General features: G+C 40.4%; 1 protein-coding gene across 1 annotated transcript in view; it reads right to left on the bottom strand.

Annotated features, from left to right (window-relative positions):
• The window catches only part of TMTC2 (transmembrane O-mannosyltransferase targeting cadherins 2), a 429,922-nt gene extending 414,569 nt beyond the window's left edge, over positions 1-15,353 (bottom strand). Inside the window, exon 1 of the mRNA XM_052641014.1 lies at positions 15,242-15,353. Coding sequence (XP_052496974.1) covers positions 15,242-15,324 — 83 coding nt within the window. The 5' untranslated portion in view covers positions 15,325-15,353. The remainder of the gene's footprint in view (positions 1-15,241) is intronic.
• Between the last annotated feature and the right edge of the window lie 2,080 nt (positions 15,354-17,433).

Below are 17,433 nucleotides of genomic sequence, written 5' to 3'. Positions count from 1 at the left end.
CAAAGGAAAAACATTCGGGCTAAGTTCTGGTTTGCGTTTAAGTTTTTATTCAGGTTTAGAGAAAACTTTTAAAGTAAATAATGTTCTTTTCATAACTTAGGTTTTACAGAAAATTTTTGAACTTCTTTGTCAACCAGTTTTCACAAATAATGCTGACACAAAATAGAAGTCAAAATTTCAACTCTAGATTATTCTTAGCATTTATAACAATTTTAACTTTAAAATATCATTTATGGTCTACCTTAAATCTGAAGGTTGAGTATATGAATAAAGTCTCCAATTTAACATTAAATTTGCTAATTATTTCAGGCTTTAGTTAGAAAAATAAACTCAGCCCTCTCCCAAAACAATAAATCCTCAGAATTCAAATTCCAAGTACACAAAGATAAACATCTGGGTACTTTTTATGATAACTGCCTTTTTCAAAAAAAAAATACAAATATGCTGCTGTCTTATAACACACACCCCAAATTCAGCATGCAATCAAAATCTGTCATAGAATTTAAGATACCAAAGAACCACTTTCCAACAAATGGAGTTGAATTCAGAGGATTCCATTCTAACAACCTGTCTTGATTTAACCTCAAGAAGCTGACAATCATTTGCTGCCCTGGTTCCAATCTACAGAAGTACTCAATCAAAATGACCCATCTTCCATTGCAGTGCCTCTGTCTCCCATCCTGATTTCTCCATAATGATCCCTCCTCTAAATCATAAGAGAAAAACATTGTATCATAAACAAGAAAGGGGCAAAATCCTCTTCAAGTCACCTCCTCCCAATTTCACCAAAATTCATTTATTTATTCATCAAATCTAAGCTTCTCCTTCATAGTAAATAACCCCTCTTCCCATCCAATCCCTCACCCTGGAGAAATCCAGGTGTTGGACTTTTCTTTAGCCTTAGAAATCAACTGCTGAGGCATGTTTAATAAGGTCCTGAATTATTGGTTTCTTGTACTCATTTAAATTACTCCCAGAGAGTTGAGAGCCATCATGCAGAAACCATTTGTCGTTTCCCTTTAATAAATTAAAACAGTATGACAAAAATGGTTTTAACCCATCAGTAACAGAATGTGGTTTATTAAAATACTGGGTGAATTTTCACCTGAATATTCTAAAAATGTTCCAAGGAACAGATGTGCATTAGAGAAAACTAGGCTGCTATCCAACAAGAACGAAAAGTGCTCTCCTTTTTAAGAGTTTGCCACTTGCTGTTAGAATTTAGTTATCAATAGGAACAGAGTAAACATTCCAACTGAGAAGAAGGTAACACATAAGAAAGAAAATGATGATTATGGCTGAGGTAAAAACATCTTCAGTTCATATGGTTTGTGGTATTAGTGCCTCATTTTCCACTGTATACATAGCAAAATGCACAATGTTTTACTGAAAACATTATCAGTGACCCCCCCCAATGGCCAATTTCAGATATATTTTTTAGACACATGGACCCAAATTCCAAACCCTAAAATTGTGGCCTGCTTTAAGCTGGAAGGAACCTTGGAAAATCATTAGAGCCACACCTAGACTTTAAAGAGGAAATCGTCTAATCAGTTCCATAAACCTTCAACATCCTAAGCTTACTTGTATTTTGAGGAGGAAAATATTTCTTGTTTGGAGGGGAGGAGGGCAGGAAGCAGGGAAGGAAGCCAGAAATGTTAGTGTCAAGTGATAAGTAAACATGTGAAAGATCTATTGAATCGAAAGGGAGATCAATATTCTTAAAGGCAGAACTACTGTAAATAAATTAATATGAGTCATAGGTCCTGATCAAAGAGCAAGTCAGTGAGAGAGTAACAAGTTTCCCGGAAAAGGCTTCAAAGAACAGAGCTTTTATACCCGACAGACTCACTGTAAAATGAAAGATATATAAAAAGTAGTCCTGGGGTGTCCCCCGAGAGGGATGGGGTGTGGAGGGAGGAGGGAGGGGGATTCAGGATGGGGGGACACCTGTATACCCATGGCTGATTCATGTCAATGTATGGCAAAAACCACCAAAATATTGTAAAGTAATTAGCCTCCAATTAAAATAAATTAATTTTTTAAAAAGTATTCCTGGAATCTGCACTCTTAATTCAACATAACATTTTGCAACATAATTCAAAATAACTCCATATTTTCATGAAGATTTTTTCTCATTAATATTAATAAGGAATATCTTAATATTAAGATATGTCTTTAAATAATGATTTTCCTGAAAAATCTAAGATATGCATCAGAGAGCAAAACAACTCTTACAAGATGCTAAGAAATCATAATTTTCCATGTGCTCCTACACACAGTATCTATCATCTAATCTAAAGAAGAAAATTACTTTGCCGTGAAGATGTCAGGGAGACATCTGAGTTCTGGTTTTTGTATATACTTTTTTTTAATTGATTGCCAATGATTTTTTTTTAATAATTTAATTCTATTGGAGTATAGTTTATTTACAAGGTTATATTAGTTTCAACAAAGTGAATTAGTATACAACAAAGTGAATCAGTTATACATGTAATTGAGTATATACCACAAACATTTTACTGGCAAAATCTGGTGTGTATACATATATCCATATGTGTGTGTATAATGGTTAAATTTCAAAATCGTTTGTCCAAGCCTATCACCCAAAGTGAAAACTGAATTTTAAAATTAGTAATTACTTAATATAGCTCACTGAATCCTCTCAGTGACACTAATTCTATCTGAAATACCAAGTGAAATATTATCAGAAATAAGTTTAAATATTGAATATTGGCTTTAAAGAAAAACTCCTAAATATTCTACAATATTTTTAGATGTTATTAAATAATTATCTTAAAGTATCAGCTATAGAATTAATGAATATTTTCTTGATTAAGAGAAATACTAGTTAAGATCCTAGCACTGTACTTTATAAAACTTACTAAATTCTCCCAACAACACTATAAAGTAGGTATTACTATCCTCATTCTATAGAAGAGGGAACAGAGGTTAGAAAAATTTTAGTAACAATCAAAATTACATAATTAGCAAGTAATAGTCCTGGGATTAGACCCCTAAGCTATCTGATTTCAAAATTCGTGTGGTCTCTCTTAATTTCTGCCACTCTGTTGCTTGGAAAGTTCTAAAAGAAAAAAAAAAAATTGTAATTAGTTACAAAATTGTATCACCAGGCTTAGATATTAGATGTCACCCTCCAGTACATGTGCTAAGCATACTTATTGGAAATTCTCAATACACCACTGATTAACACAAACACTTCAATGCAGGAAAAACGTCAGCTTATCTGACATATGTCTTTCCTAACCACCGGGCTGCCAGTACTACTCTGACTCTGAACATACTCCCAAAAGAAAAAAGGTTTTATTGAACAGAGAGACCATGAGTACCCAGTAACAGTACGCCCTAGAAGCAGAACCAGAGTACCAAAGATTATTCACACCCGAGGCACTATAATTGGTCCTTTTACCTTGCAGAAGGAAAAAAAGTACTCAGATTGGAAAGAATATCTATCCAAAATAAGCACAGAGACCAGCAACATAGGGAAAGCAACAGAAAAAGAATCATTGCTATTCAGCTGCAAAGCTGTGTCTGACTCTGCGACCCCATGGACTACAACTACACTATACCAGGCTTCCCTGTCCTTCACCATCTCTCAGAGTTTGCTCAAACTCATGTCCATGGCATCAAAGATGCCATCCAACCATCTCGTCCTCTGTTGCCACCTTCTCCTCCCACCCTCAATCTTTCCCAGCATCAGAGTCTTTGCCAATGAGTTGGCTCTTCACATCAGGTGGCCAAACTATGGGAGAAAAGGTATGCTGCTGCTGCTGCTGCTGCTAAGTCACTTCAGTCGTGTCTGATTCTGTGCGACCCCATAGACGGCAGCCCATCAGGCTCCCCAGTGCCTGGGATTCTCCAGGAAAGAACACTGGAGTGGGTTGCCATTTCCTTCTCCAAAGCATGAAAGTGCAAAGTGAAAGTGAAGGCGCTCAGTTATGTCCAACCCTCAGCGACCCCATGGACTGAAGCCTACCAGGCTCCTCCGCCCATGGGATTTTCCAGGCAAGAGTACTGGAGTGGGGTGCCACTGCCTTCTCCGGAGAAAAGGTGTAGATGAGAACAAAACCTGCTTTCCATGATGAGACCAGGGACAACTGATCAAAGGGTGAACAGAGATTAGAAGCAGAGAAGGGGTGTGGCAGGGTGGGAGATTAGAAGCTGGGACAGCAGGAGTTCAACCACTGACTCCAAATGAAAAAGTGAGCAAGGACATGATGGAGAACACAGCTCTGTTTTCAGGTGAGAAGAGAGTGAGCTGCCAACCACTGAGGGACAACCGAGTCATTCATCCTCTGGTCCAGCACCCTCTAACTGTATCTTCCCACATCTCTTTAAATACACAGAAAACATTCATCAGACTATTTCATTTGATCTTCATTCTGTGGTTGGCAGTTGTTATCATTATTTGCACTTCCTGATCAATTAGAAGAGCACATTTTAGAGGCTTAGCACCTCAAGTACTAGTTAATAAGGTGTTAATTCCGAGACTAAAATGCTACTCTCTTCTGTTGGCCTACTTTCTTTCAGCACTGTAGACAGAGTACAGTATTTCAAAAAGAAAGAAATAATTATAACTCATTTTAGAATATATTCTTTAAAATGATTTCTACTAAGTAGGCATGTAAACCTTCAGATATATAAGGAGTTCACCTATTCAGAAAAACTCCAAAGGTTAAGATATACTGTACCAAGTTAAAAAAAAAAAAAAATCATAGGGGCCCAAGCATTTCTAACACATTTAAAAAGTCAGATATACCTTTATCCAGTAGTATCCCTCAGTGCCTGAATATCATTAATAAATCTTTCTCTTTCCTACTTTCAGCTGCCTCAGTGTCTATATTTTGCTGCCTGCCTGACATAGAGACTCTTCATGCAATGTAAGCCAAGTTTCCTTACAAGGGATTGCTCAATAAAAGTACCACTCATCAAGGCACTGACTACAGTCTCGCTTAGACATCAGTTTCTGGACAGCATCACTGATGCAATGAACATGAACTTGGGCAAGCTCCGGGAGATGGTGAGGGACAGGGAGGCCTGGCGTGCTGCAATCCATGGGGTCGCAAAGAGCCAGACACGACTGGGCAACTGAACAACAACAACAAATCTGTTCAAGTCATAAGCCTAAGGCAACTGCCTATCAGTTTGTCAAAATCAGAACCCAACATCTGTCTCCACAGTAACGTTACAAAGAAGATGACATTTTAATACAAGACAGTGACAGATATTTCAGTAGAGATCATCTAGATTTTAGCAGGCTCTCTACATTTTCCAAATATATATAATATCTCAAATGCTTACGATCAATTTAAAGATGTCATGATTAAGCAAATATGAGAACAAAACAAAGAGATTAAATAAAAAGGCAAAACTCATATGCTTTTGAGATATAAAAGATTATGCTAAATCTTTTTTAATCCAGGAATTTAGGCAGTCTCTTCCAAATGTCTGTAAAACACACAAAGCTAACGTGTACATTACATGAATCAGCAGCACTGATCACACTTAAGAATGACAGAAATGCAGACTCTTAGACGGGAGCCGGGCAGAATCTGCATTTTCACAAGCCCAGGTGCTAAGCAGGTAGACTGAAGTTTGGAAAGCAATGATCTAGAAATAAATACATATACACATACATAGATGGAAAGAGATCCAACAAGAACCTCAGCTTGAAAATGTGCTTTTAAGAGAGGTATAAAGACCTTCATGTGGTTCAAAGAAACTGAAAATTTAAAAAGCATTTGAGAAGAATTTTTAAAAGATAATCATCCATACAAAGGATGAAGGTGGGGTGTGGAAGGGGAAGTAGTTGCCTGCCACAGGCATCCTCAACATCATACCAGGTCTGAACTTAAAAGCAGCTGCACAGACCTAAAGAACAGAAACACTGGGGGAGGAGGGAGGAAGGGTGAATTCGGAGGTTGGGATTGACATACATAGGTCACCATGTGTAAAACAGACAGCCAGTGAGCGGCTGCTGTATAGCTTAGGGAGCTCAGCTCAGTGCTCTGTGATGACCAAGATGGGTGGATGGGGGCAAGAAGGTCCACAAGGGAGGGGATATATGGATCCCCGGCTGCCGTCTATGGGGTCCCACGGAGTCGGATGTGACTGATGCGACTTAGCAGCAGCAGCAGCTGATGCACTTCACTGTACAGCAGAAACTAACAAAATATTGTAAAGCAACTATATCCCAATTGTTTTTTTAAGTAGGTACTAGTCTCTGAAGCGACTTAGCAGCAGCAGCAGTCTCTCATAGAAATGGTTTACTTTATGTTGATGACATATTCATCAGTAACAGTGAAATTTCATTTTCTGTTCAACATGGAATACTATTAGCAAAAAATACTATTGTTTTTAAAAGAAAAATGCAAAGATTTTTAAAAATATAGAGGTGGAGGAAGCAACCTAAAAGACATCATTTCAACGGGATATTTTAAATAGAAGATACCTATGGCAAACTACGGAGAAGGCAATGGCAACCCACTCCAGTACTCTTGCCTGGAAAATCCCATGGACGGAGGAGCCTGGTAGCCTGCGGTCCATGGGGTCGCTGAGAGTCAGACACGACTGAGCAACTTCACTTTCTTTTTTCACTTTCATGCATTGGAGAAGGCAATGGCAACCTACTCCAGCGCTCTTGCCTTGAGAATCCCAGGGACAGCAGAGCCTGGTGGGCTGCCGTCTATGGGTTTGCACAGAGTTGGACACGACTGAAGCAACTTAGCAGCAGCATGGCAAACTACAGTTGGTAATATCAGTCTGGACACTAGAGTCTTTATAACAGATTTCTTCTCAAATCTCAAATTCATTTTCTTTGGTTAAGTCAGTACATATCCCTATAAGAGTGGGTTCAAGTGTAAAACCTTATTTCTTTAATATAAATTCAATGATACAACAGCACCATTTTTTTCCTTTCAATAGAATAACAAGAATAACCTTCCTATTTTAAATGAGGTTTACCAAATGAAATCAGGTATACTAGTTTTTCACATCAGCTATAAGTAATTACCTCCCTCTAAAGGGCCTATTTCTGCAAATAAAAATGTCTTTTTGCCTGATTAAACTTCTTCATCATCGGAGAACTTTTCCTCTGCAAATTTGTAGTTGGGAAATTTGTCATTAGAAGCTTGCTTTGTCAAAATGAGCTCTTTTCAATTGCTTTGGGAAAGCAGTCCTGCAGTTAATTACTTGGAGTAGGAGAGAAACACCCTATTCTAAAAGAAGTACACTTGACAAAATATTTGGACCCAAGTACTCTACCTTAAGATATCTTTTACAATCCAAGGCAGGAGGCTCAGTATTTATAACACCTTTAAAAACCTGAAGATAGGAGGGCTGAGATGGACAAAAGATAGTGTAGAAAACAATGAGAAAGGTCCCCAACGGGAACAGCACAGCTGTCAGCTTTACCCCCCTTTCCCAAATGGCTCTATAATGACAAGTGTCCTCTCCAAACTGTGAAAAGCAGTCAAGCCTAAAATGTAATCTCTACAGTCACCACCCAAGGCACCCCTGTGGAGGCCACAATTTGCAGGAATGTCACTTCAACACGCACTGATATTGTAAAGAGTCAGACTACTGACTTTTTAATCCAAAAGATATCCCAAAGAGAAAAGAAAGCATGGTAGATATGAGACAAGTCGGAAATTAACAAAGACAAGGTGTTTACTTACCCCCAAGTGTTTTCATTTATCTGCCTCGCTCAAAAACTACTTTTATGATCATGGATTTATAATAAATACTGAATAACAATATGCATTATAATAATATTCTGAATATAGGCATATAACCCAGCTGAGAAAGCAAAGCAAAAACAAAAAACAAGGCTATGGCCTGCATCTTTTCAGTCCCTTTATAGAATACTTATAAGCAACTGAAAAAAAGAACACAAAATTCCAAAAGAGCCAGCTGGAAAAATTTCACTAGCCTTATTCATCTTTCTTTAAAAAACAAAAAAAAAAAAAAAAGAAAGAAACACTGCATTTTGTAAAAAGCAAACTTGTGAACTGCATTTAAAATGAATACCCAAAGAATTTCAAATATGCAGGGTTCTATGGGCTACCATTTTTCCCACTGGATTTTTAAACAATGTTGAATCATGACTGTTTGAAATACTTCAGTGCCATCATTTAACAATGTTCAAAATGTCAAGAGCCATATTTTGCCCCAGTGGCCACTTTTCAGCAAATAACACATCCTTTGAAGTCAAAATACTCCTAAATGATGCCAAGTGAGAATTTCGAGGCTAGAACAGTCGAATTTTTCTACTTTTAAAGAAATCAATAATCCTTGGAATGACAAGTAGGAAAACAACACTTTCATCATCAAAAGTTGTGAATTTTTCAGTTTCAAATGTCAGTAAATTCCTTTACCCCACGGCAATATTTTTACACATTGTTTCCTAGTTAAACCATAATCATAAGCCTATAGTGAACTTTTTTCTTTAACTTGATGCTCCTGAGGAATAATCACACATGTATCATAATAAATTCCACTGAAATAAAGGGCAATCATCCAAGACAAAGGGAAAGAAATACTTTATTTGGCCTCAACACCTACCACACAGCTGCTATTCCAAGGGCACTGATGTGTGTTTCATTTGACAAATATGTAATTTATCCAGTTTTCTTGACTAGAACTATATGCTGAGCCATGCTTCAGACCCGGCCTCACTCTGATATCACAAAATGCCCTGGCAAAGAAATCATAAAACAAAAGCTTAAACCAAATAATCAAAAGCAAATAGCATCTCCTCTGCGATGTTCTAAGGTACTTTTAAAACAAATACATCAGCACCGCCCTCAAGCAATGGGATAAGTGTACACAGCCTTGGAATAAGTAAATGTATATGAAATTTCACTTATTTCCACAATAAAATGGAATCTAAAGGTGGAATTCGAATTTTCAATTCTAATCTCTTTTCCAAATTAATCCTTTAGACATGAGCAAGTTCAAAATCTCTCTCCATCTCATCTCTAAAATAATCATTTCTAGTTACTCAAATTAACTGTATTTGATGAAATGCCCATAGGTAAGATAAATTACTTTTAAAACATGATAAACACTTTTAATGTAGAATCTGGAAAATAAATCATTTCTGTGTTCCTCTTTCTTCAAATTTCTCCAGAGTAGATGGGCTTACTCAATTCTTTCCCACTTAACTATAAAGAAGAAAGGTCATGGATGAACCCAAAATGGTAATCCCAAAAAATCTCTAAAAGATTTAAACAAACAACTATACCTTTTATTCTACGAAACCTTGAGTACCAGAGAAACTGACAAATATAATTGAAAAGTTAAATTGTCAGAGAGGAGAAGATCAATAGAAATTTGATAGTGCTGCATCTTGTTAGAATTAACTGCCTGGAAAATACAGCCCAAATAATATCTGACACCAAAGTCTTCAATCCCTATGACTAGTCAAGGCAAAATCCAGTTAATTCAAAGAGTTCAGCCGATGCAGACCTTCAAGGAAAATAACTGACATGGGCAACAGGAAGGAGCCATGTGGCAAAAGCATTCTAAAGCTTCCACGGGTAAAATAAGGTGCCAGTGAGCACTGAATCAAGAATAAATCCAGTTCAAACCATCTACCATGGATCCTCAGCACAGATGCTCTGGGAAAGAAGCCAACAGAAGCCCAGTGAAAGTTTAAAACGGTGAGTATCCATCAAAATAAATATGAGCCAATGCAATTGCAACTGTGCTAAAGGACAAGCTATCAGCATTTTTTTATGTCTATCATCAGACTCCCAGATTCAAACACTATACAAGCACCTGGTAAAGTACAGGCAGGAAAGGACAGGCAGGTAGGGACGCTTACTGACAAGGGAAAACAGCTGCTGTTTGTCCCATGCACCATATACACGGGAGGCCCATGTCTAGTGGTGTTTATAATCAGTGAATTAATGAATATAGCCCTTTATTGCTCAAAAACACGTACAAATCAAATCTTTAAACAAACCATCAAGCGTTGTGCATAAGTCCACCTGTAATGATTCAAAATATTACGCCTTTCTCATCCCATGAAAAGTAGACGGATGTAGCTTCTGGTGATGGGCTCTCTACTCTTTTTCAGCTAGGCTCTTAATGAAGACAGCTATTCATAGAGGGAAGGTCATTACATTCAGTAACCCACTTGTCCTTTCCATCAAGGCTGCCACACTTGTCAATTTTGTGAAGCCATTTAAGGAAGGACTCCAAGTTCATATAAGATTTAGCTTCCAACAGAGAATCAAAAACTTAAGAGATGAATATTGGTGTGTTAAAAGCATGTTGGGTGAGAATAATGAGGTTATAAGAAAGTAGGTTTGTCAGACACACATTTACCAGAGCACCTTAAGGGTAAACTTTGTCCTTTCCTAGTATTTTGAAGGTGCCGGGTTTAAACAAAACATACCCTTCACCTCTGATAAAGAGCTGCACCATCAAGGGCATTTTAAATAGGTGCTTTTAGCATGCTAAACAGCAACAAAGAGATTAGCAAGCCAAACTGCACTTAACTCCTGTTGGAATCCAAAAGGCTGAAGCTCTTTCAGAATTATAGCAGCAGGGAATTCACTGTTACTACAGAGGTACATTAGCTTTGAAAAACTAAGTGCAGATGACAAGATGATGTAAACTGATAATATGCAATAATACAGGCAGCTCACCCCCAATACAGTACATTTATATATGAAAGCAGCAACTAAGAGACAGATGGCTGGCAAGAAATTTCCCTATGGCATTTGTGCGTGTCCGTTCAGTGCTTGTATTTGGGTCATTTGCTAGGATAAACCCCATGTGACAAGCTCAACAGAGGTAAGGCAAAGCAATCCATACAGGCTTCACTTAATTTTAATATACTGTTAAGAGATGTACTTGTTCAAACAGCAAAATGACTTTTTCCACATAGATGTGATTAAACAGTCAAAACTTAGCTAGAAAATAAAATGTCCTATAAAATATTTTATAAACTGTAAATTGTATCCACTGGCCTTTTTTTTTCCAATACATTTTCAACTGGGAAAGAAATGAGAATGAAATAACACTCTTGTACACACTGGCTTCTTCCAGGAAAGACCTGAAAAGACAACCTTAGATACAAAGCAAACTTCTTTCTTATTTACTTTGATTTTATAGTAATTCTTTCTAAACATTCATTTACTAAATATCAGACAAATCTTCAATGGTTGAACATACTACAATTTTAAGATAACAAACCCAGATTGGTCCAAGGCAAATTTATTAGAGAGAACATTTTACAGAGAAGTTAGAGGAACTGGTCATTTCACAAGAAATTCTTATACCCGGTCAAAAGCCCAAACTGAGAATAACATTAAAAGATCAAGTAGAAAATCCAGTTTAATATCTTTAGAAAAAGAAATACATATTAAAAAAAAAAAACTTGTGTGTATACTTTAAATCCTCTGTTTCTTCATTTAAATACTGTTAATGAAACTCTTTATGACATTCAGGAAAAAAATGAGTACTTTTAAACTGAGATTTACATTTACATCTAGATGAATAACTAAACTAGGAATGTGCTATTGAGAATTTGGGGTGGTTTTGATTTCAAGAGTAGAAATTCCTGTTGTAGAGTTGCTTCACCAAGTTTTACACAATTACTGCACACCAGTAACTAAGAAACCCAAAGATAATGTTAATGATCATGGTTGAGTTTAACAACTGCAGAATGAGAAAAATTTTTTTCAAAGAGGCCACATAGCCCATTTCCTACTTTCAGAAACTCAAAATTGTCTTTTTAAACTAATATGTTATTTTAGTCACATTAGAATAAAAAGATGAATTTGTGGCATTAACTTATTTACTTGTTATCTACAATAAAAAGCATGTCATCAATTAGAAGACATGTGCAAAATGAAATGAGAGTAGGAAATAGCAGTTATAGTTTCACTTTTGTTGCTTTGAAGTAAACTGACACCTCTGTTGGTGTTATCTTATGCAAAACATAACAGGACTTTTAAAGAGGATGAAGGGAAAGTGATGCAATGTTATCCTCAACAAATATGTCAGAGAGCAGAGAATTTCGGGTCAGCAAGTTTTCCCCACTAGCCTAAAATTAAATTTCTCTAGAAAATGAAATGGTCCTTCAAGAATTCACATGCAACATGACTTAAAATTTAGCAACGACTGTATATTTATAATTCCAATTTTACTCTAACCACAAATTAAGATTCAATAGTTATTACTAGATTGAAGGCAAGGGGAGAGGGGGAAGAAGCTGAAACCATATATGCTTTTTCATCAGATATGGTGAATTCCACTCTTCCACTGTTTGTTTCATCACATTAGAGACATATTCGTAACTTTAGCACAGAAACACTTGTAAAATATTAAATTTTACCATAGGGAAATTGATTTTGCTAAAAGAAGGTTTCAGATTACCACTTAATTTCAACCAAGCTACATCAAACACTGAATGTAATCACATATATAGTTTATAAAGTAAACTTGATCACTATATTTAAAAGAAATGATAACTTGGAGAAGTACCACAGCAATAATGTTTAAGCTGAAGCAATAGAAAGCCCTCCTACAGTAAATGCCAGATTCGTCAGCTAAAATGCAGGGTCTTGATTTCACTAACCAAGTTGAGCATAAAAGTCATCTCTCTCCTTGAGCTGCTCTCTCACTCCCAGTACGGCTCTCTCCTTTGAAACCATATTTCACTAAAGTTTTTGGGAGGGCTGGGAAAGCAGGGAAGCAGCAGAAACCACAGACGTAGTTTAAACAAGTTTCACACCTGAGTCCTTGTAGTCTGAAATAGTGGTGGAAATAAACACATTACCATCCTCCTACAGTTTCCACTTGCCACTCCCAGCTTTGTTCCCCTTCTCACACCAGTGAGTTAGAGCAGTGGTCAGAAAGTCTACATGGAACGTCACAATCTACAGTTCACCTTGGTACTAAACTACCTGAACATGCTATGCAGACACCGAGTAAGTTCCACGCTCCTAGTAATACGTACTTCATAATTTCTAGGATTCATAAAAACCAAGTGATACTCGTAAGACTTCATACTCGGAAAAATATGTAACCGCACACACAGTTCTGCTAATAGGAAAGCTAGAGTCAAATACACTTTTCAAATTGTAGCTAACTATAATTTATATTTACAGGCCTTCAATATCGTATTGGCATATATTATCTACATATCATATATTGGGCATGCATCAACTAGATGATATGGGCAAATTATCACATTAAATTCATCTACGTAGCTAGGTATGTCAGGAATTTTGACACTCCATTCAATCTATAGCAGGTAAAGAACTTACAACAATTGCCAACTATCAAAGCACAACTAATTTATCATCATACTTACACTCTGTCCAAGTTACAACACTAACACTTCTGACTGAGGAGTCAAGAACACAAAATAAACTTTAAGTCTACAGAGAAAAGTATATTCAAATGTAGTTGAGTTCCAGCCTTAATCTTTGTTGGATAGATTCTTCTGACTACTTTTTAAAGAACTGGACAGCAATAAAGAGTAACCACGCCAGTGATGCTTGATTTATCAGTGTTCTACAATAGTTACAGTATTACAGTGTTACTTCCTTATATAAGCTCTTAATTATTGGCTTAAATACTTACTCTTCAAACTGTCCCCAACAGTACCAATAACAGCCCAGATTCTCCCCTGAGCTCACTTTACGGAAAAGTCACCCAACTCTGGAAAGCAAGAGTTTTCTCTGCCAGTACCCTAGAAATGGCAGGTGCATAGTAACACAAAGTTGGAGGGAACAGAAGCAGCTCATATCACTCTTAAACACAGACCATTTGTTTCTCAGAGCTTGCAGCATAATTGCTAAAGCCCGCAGGCACATTGCTTGAAAGTTAAGGAAAAGTTTATGTCTATCAGTGGCTTTCTATCAACTAGTATCTGCTAGACACATAAAAGGCACTGAGAAGGATCTGCTGGATGTTCTTGCATCTATTACCAGGGGATTTCGTAACAGACGAGGGTGTGAACCAAGATTTGGTGACTTAAGGCTTACAACCAGGAACACGCTTTTAAGTGGGAGAGGGGGCACAGCAGAGGATATAGAATCAGGCTAATCACCATCTAGAGAAGATTCTGCCTTCCTCTTCCCTATCAACCACTTTGCTTAAGTTCACTCCCTGCCTCGCCCTGACCCTGGGGATCCATTCTCTTTCCATAACCCAGAGAGGCTGCTGAAAAGCTGTCAAAGTAAATCTGTGCTCACTTTTTGGATGGTTTAATTTCAATGGAGCATGAAACACCCCAGGACGGTTAATAAGTTTAGCCAGGCGTGCTGTTCTCCCTAATATATTTTAATTATGCATCTGTTTTCATTGTAACCAGATTAAGTCACCGGAAAGACACAAATTGGAATTTCCCCTAATGGAGCTTTTCATCAGTTTCTAAACACTAACAACGTTTAAAAAAATAGGTAGAGACACGAGGACAACTGTGACATTTCCCAGAAATCGATGCAGTTTCTTTGACAACACAGTTCAGGTCTCATTAGCCACCCAAACTAACCCAAATGCAGAAGACAACTTCAGTCTCTAGGGGCGTCTTCTTCCCCCAATTAGCACAAAAGAATCGCTAACTTCGAAAGTAAAACTCCCAAACAGAAATGAAGGCCCAGGCTTTTATAAAGTAATACTCCATTGATTTGTGCCGGAGGCGGGGGCGCAGCACTGCCCTGGCGCAAAGTAATGTACACCACGCGTCAAAAGGGAAAGTTGGAACAGTGCGATCTCTCCACTATTTGGGCAACTGTCAAATGTGTTTCAACCTCGGGAAATAAAAGTGTCCCATCAATAAAAGGAAACGTTACAGGGAAGATCTATTAGAGGGCAGGGAGCAGCTTCCTTCCAGCCCAGACGTAAAATCGCTCAATGTGCTTTTGTTGCACCAAGGAATACCTAAGAATTGTTTTTTAATGCGTTCATTAAACAGTTTCCCAAATTGCTGAGACTTCCGCTAAGAAACTTAAGCGTCTGCCAACAGTCTAGAACAAGGGAGAGGAACCTGCTGCAAAGTAAGAACCCAAACTCCCTCAGCCCGCCCTGTGCGCCCGCGTCCCGAATGTCTGCTTTAGGTTCGGATGTTTACACGTCTCCTAAGCCGTCAGGTGCAGGAATAGTCCCTCCAAGATGCACTTCCAGCCTTAAAGCGGGAAGCTTCAAAGCCACCGCGGAGTCCCCAGGCAGCCCGTCACCCCCTCCTCTTACCCCTTACCTGTCATCATAGCAAAAATCCGCACTCAGGGTGTTGAGATACAAGGCGAGCCCCAGAGCGCTGCTCACCAACTCTGCAATCATCTCTCCACCGCCTTCCCTCCGGCTCCGCTCCCAGCGCGAGGGCAGCAGCGGCAACAAAAAACAGAAGCATCAATCCCCACCTTCTGCCGCTTTCTCTTCCCGGCTTCACTTTTCCCTCGCTTCCCCACCCTTCCTTCCTCCCTCGGGTCCTTCCAATCCACCGCTCTCCTCCTCCTCCTCGCCCGTCTCCGCAGCTCCTGCGTCCTCCCCGGGTGCGGGCTCACACCGCGCTCCCCATGCCCTGCGCCGGCGAGCCGCAGGCGGCGTTCGGGCTCCGCGTCCCCCGGCGGATGCACAAGGCTGGTCCTTCGCGCGGCTCGTAGCCGCCACCCTAACCCATGGCAATGCGGGACGCCCTAGGTGCGGAGTGGGACTCGGAGAAGGTGGGAGAGTGCGGGGTGGGGGCAGAGGGACCGGACCGAGCCGGGCTCTGGGACCAGCTGGAGGAAGAGAGAGAGAGAGAAGGGCGGCTGGGAGGGACAAGGCAAACCGCCTCCCCTCGCCGCCTCCCGGGCGCACGGCTCCTATGCCGCTCGGGCAGACTCCGGCCGCCACAGCGGCTGCAGCTCATTCACTCTTTATTAGCTCCCCTCCCGGCCCTAGCCCCTTATCCAGTGAAGTGAGAAGCGGTGGCTGGAGCCTCCAGAAGCTCCCGCGTGGGGTTCTCGGCGCTGTCCCCCCGCGCCTGCGTGGCCAACCCTCCATCCCCGGATCGCCCAGCCCCTTTCCCCACCCAGATCCACCCCCTAAGGTTCCGCCCACGTTACCCCCTAGGCTAGAGGCTCCTCCCACTCTCTCCCCGGGCGGGAGGCTCCGCCTTCCCGCCTCCCGCCCTCCCCCTGTTTCGCTCACCTTCGATTTCAGTCTGGGAAGCCGCGGGGACCCAGGGGCGACGGCTGGAAAACAGCCCAAAGAGGTAGCTGGAGTGCGCCCTGGGCGCGGGAGAAATGAGACCGAGAGGACGCGGTCGCTAGCTCCGCTGCTGCCTGGCGGCGCCTGGCACCAGCGGGATCTCAACCCCGGGCGCTGCGTGTGCCAAGCGATGCCAGGCGTAAGTCCGGTCAGCTGGAGAGACTTCTGGGGACCGGGAGAAGAAGAACAGGTTTGGCTAGTGTTGCAGACTTGGTCGCCACGAACACACACGCAACGCGTCAGACACCCTCACTGTGCAGGAGCCGAAATGGGGTGGGTAGTGGGGGTTGGCGAGTTTGAGGGGGCATCTTAGGAGGGAGAGATTTCAGCTCCGAGCCGACCTTTGTCCCGAATGTCAATGGAGAGACGGGTGGGGAGGGAAATATTCCCGCAGTTAGCTTAAAAAGAAAGGACCCCAACAGAGGACAATAAGATTAGCACGCACACAGGCGTACCGCAGCTACGGCGGCTTTTCGTGGTTTCAAGGGAACTGTCAGTCGGACTGGGGAGAACGAACACAGAGAAGAGACGTCTTAACGACCCAGTACAGCGCTATGCTTAAACCTAGAAAGACTGGAAGCTAATGCCCTTTCCTTTCCGCCCGGATGCAGGACTGGATGGACGGCATCCAACATGATGAAATATTGTGTAGAAGAATGGTCTGTGTAGAACGAGGTCTGGGTACTAAAGTTGCAAGACCGAAGAGGACCGTGGGCTGCCTGCCACACCTCTTCTCGACTTGGCCTTTCCGGCTGGATGAGCGGCTCCCTTGGACCACGAAGTACACTGCTGCAGCGCCCCCTGCTGCTTAGCAGCCTCAAAGCATAAAAAACTGACCCGGGGAGGCCGACTTCCCCTCTCCCCCGCCTCTCAAACCTAACCAGCAAGTTCTCCAAAACGGCCTGGAGAAGTTGATCACCCCCCACCAACCCCATCCCCAGGATGTCTAACAGTGGCCTGAAAATCAAGTACCGTGGTTTGGGTGTCTGCAAAACAAAGCTCCATCTTTTCCTGAGTTCACGAGGAAATCGATGTAGACATAGATGGAAACCATGAATATTCATTATATTGTGCCATGCTCGATGGTTCCATTTTTGTGCCCTGGGAAAAAAGTAAATGCACGTAAGAGGGAATTGTATCTGTAAAAGTAGGGGCTGATCTTTACCTTTTTTTTTTTTTTCTCTTTTTAACCTCATA

This window comes from Budorcas taxicolor, chromosome 5 (genome assembly GCF_023091745.1).
Source record: "Budorcas taxicolor isolate Tak-1 chromosome 5, Takin1.1, whole genome shotgun sequence".
Classification (NCBI taxonomy): domain Eukaryota; kingdom Metazoa; phylum Chordata; class Mammalia; order Artiodactyla; family Bovidae; genus Budorcas; species Budorcas taxicolor.
This window is presented reverse-complemented; position numbering and strand designations above follow the sequence as displayed.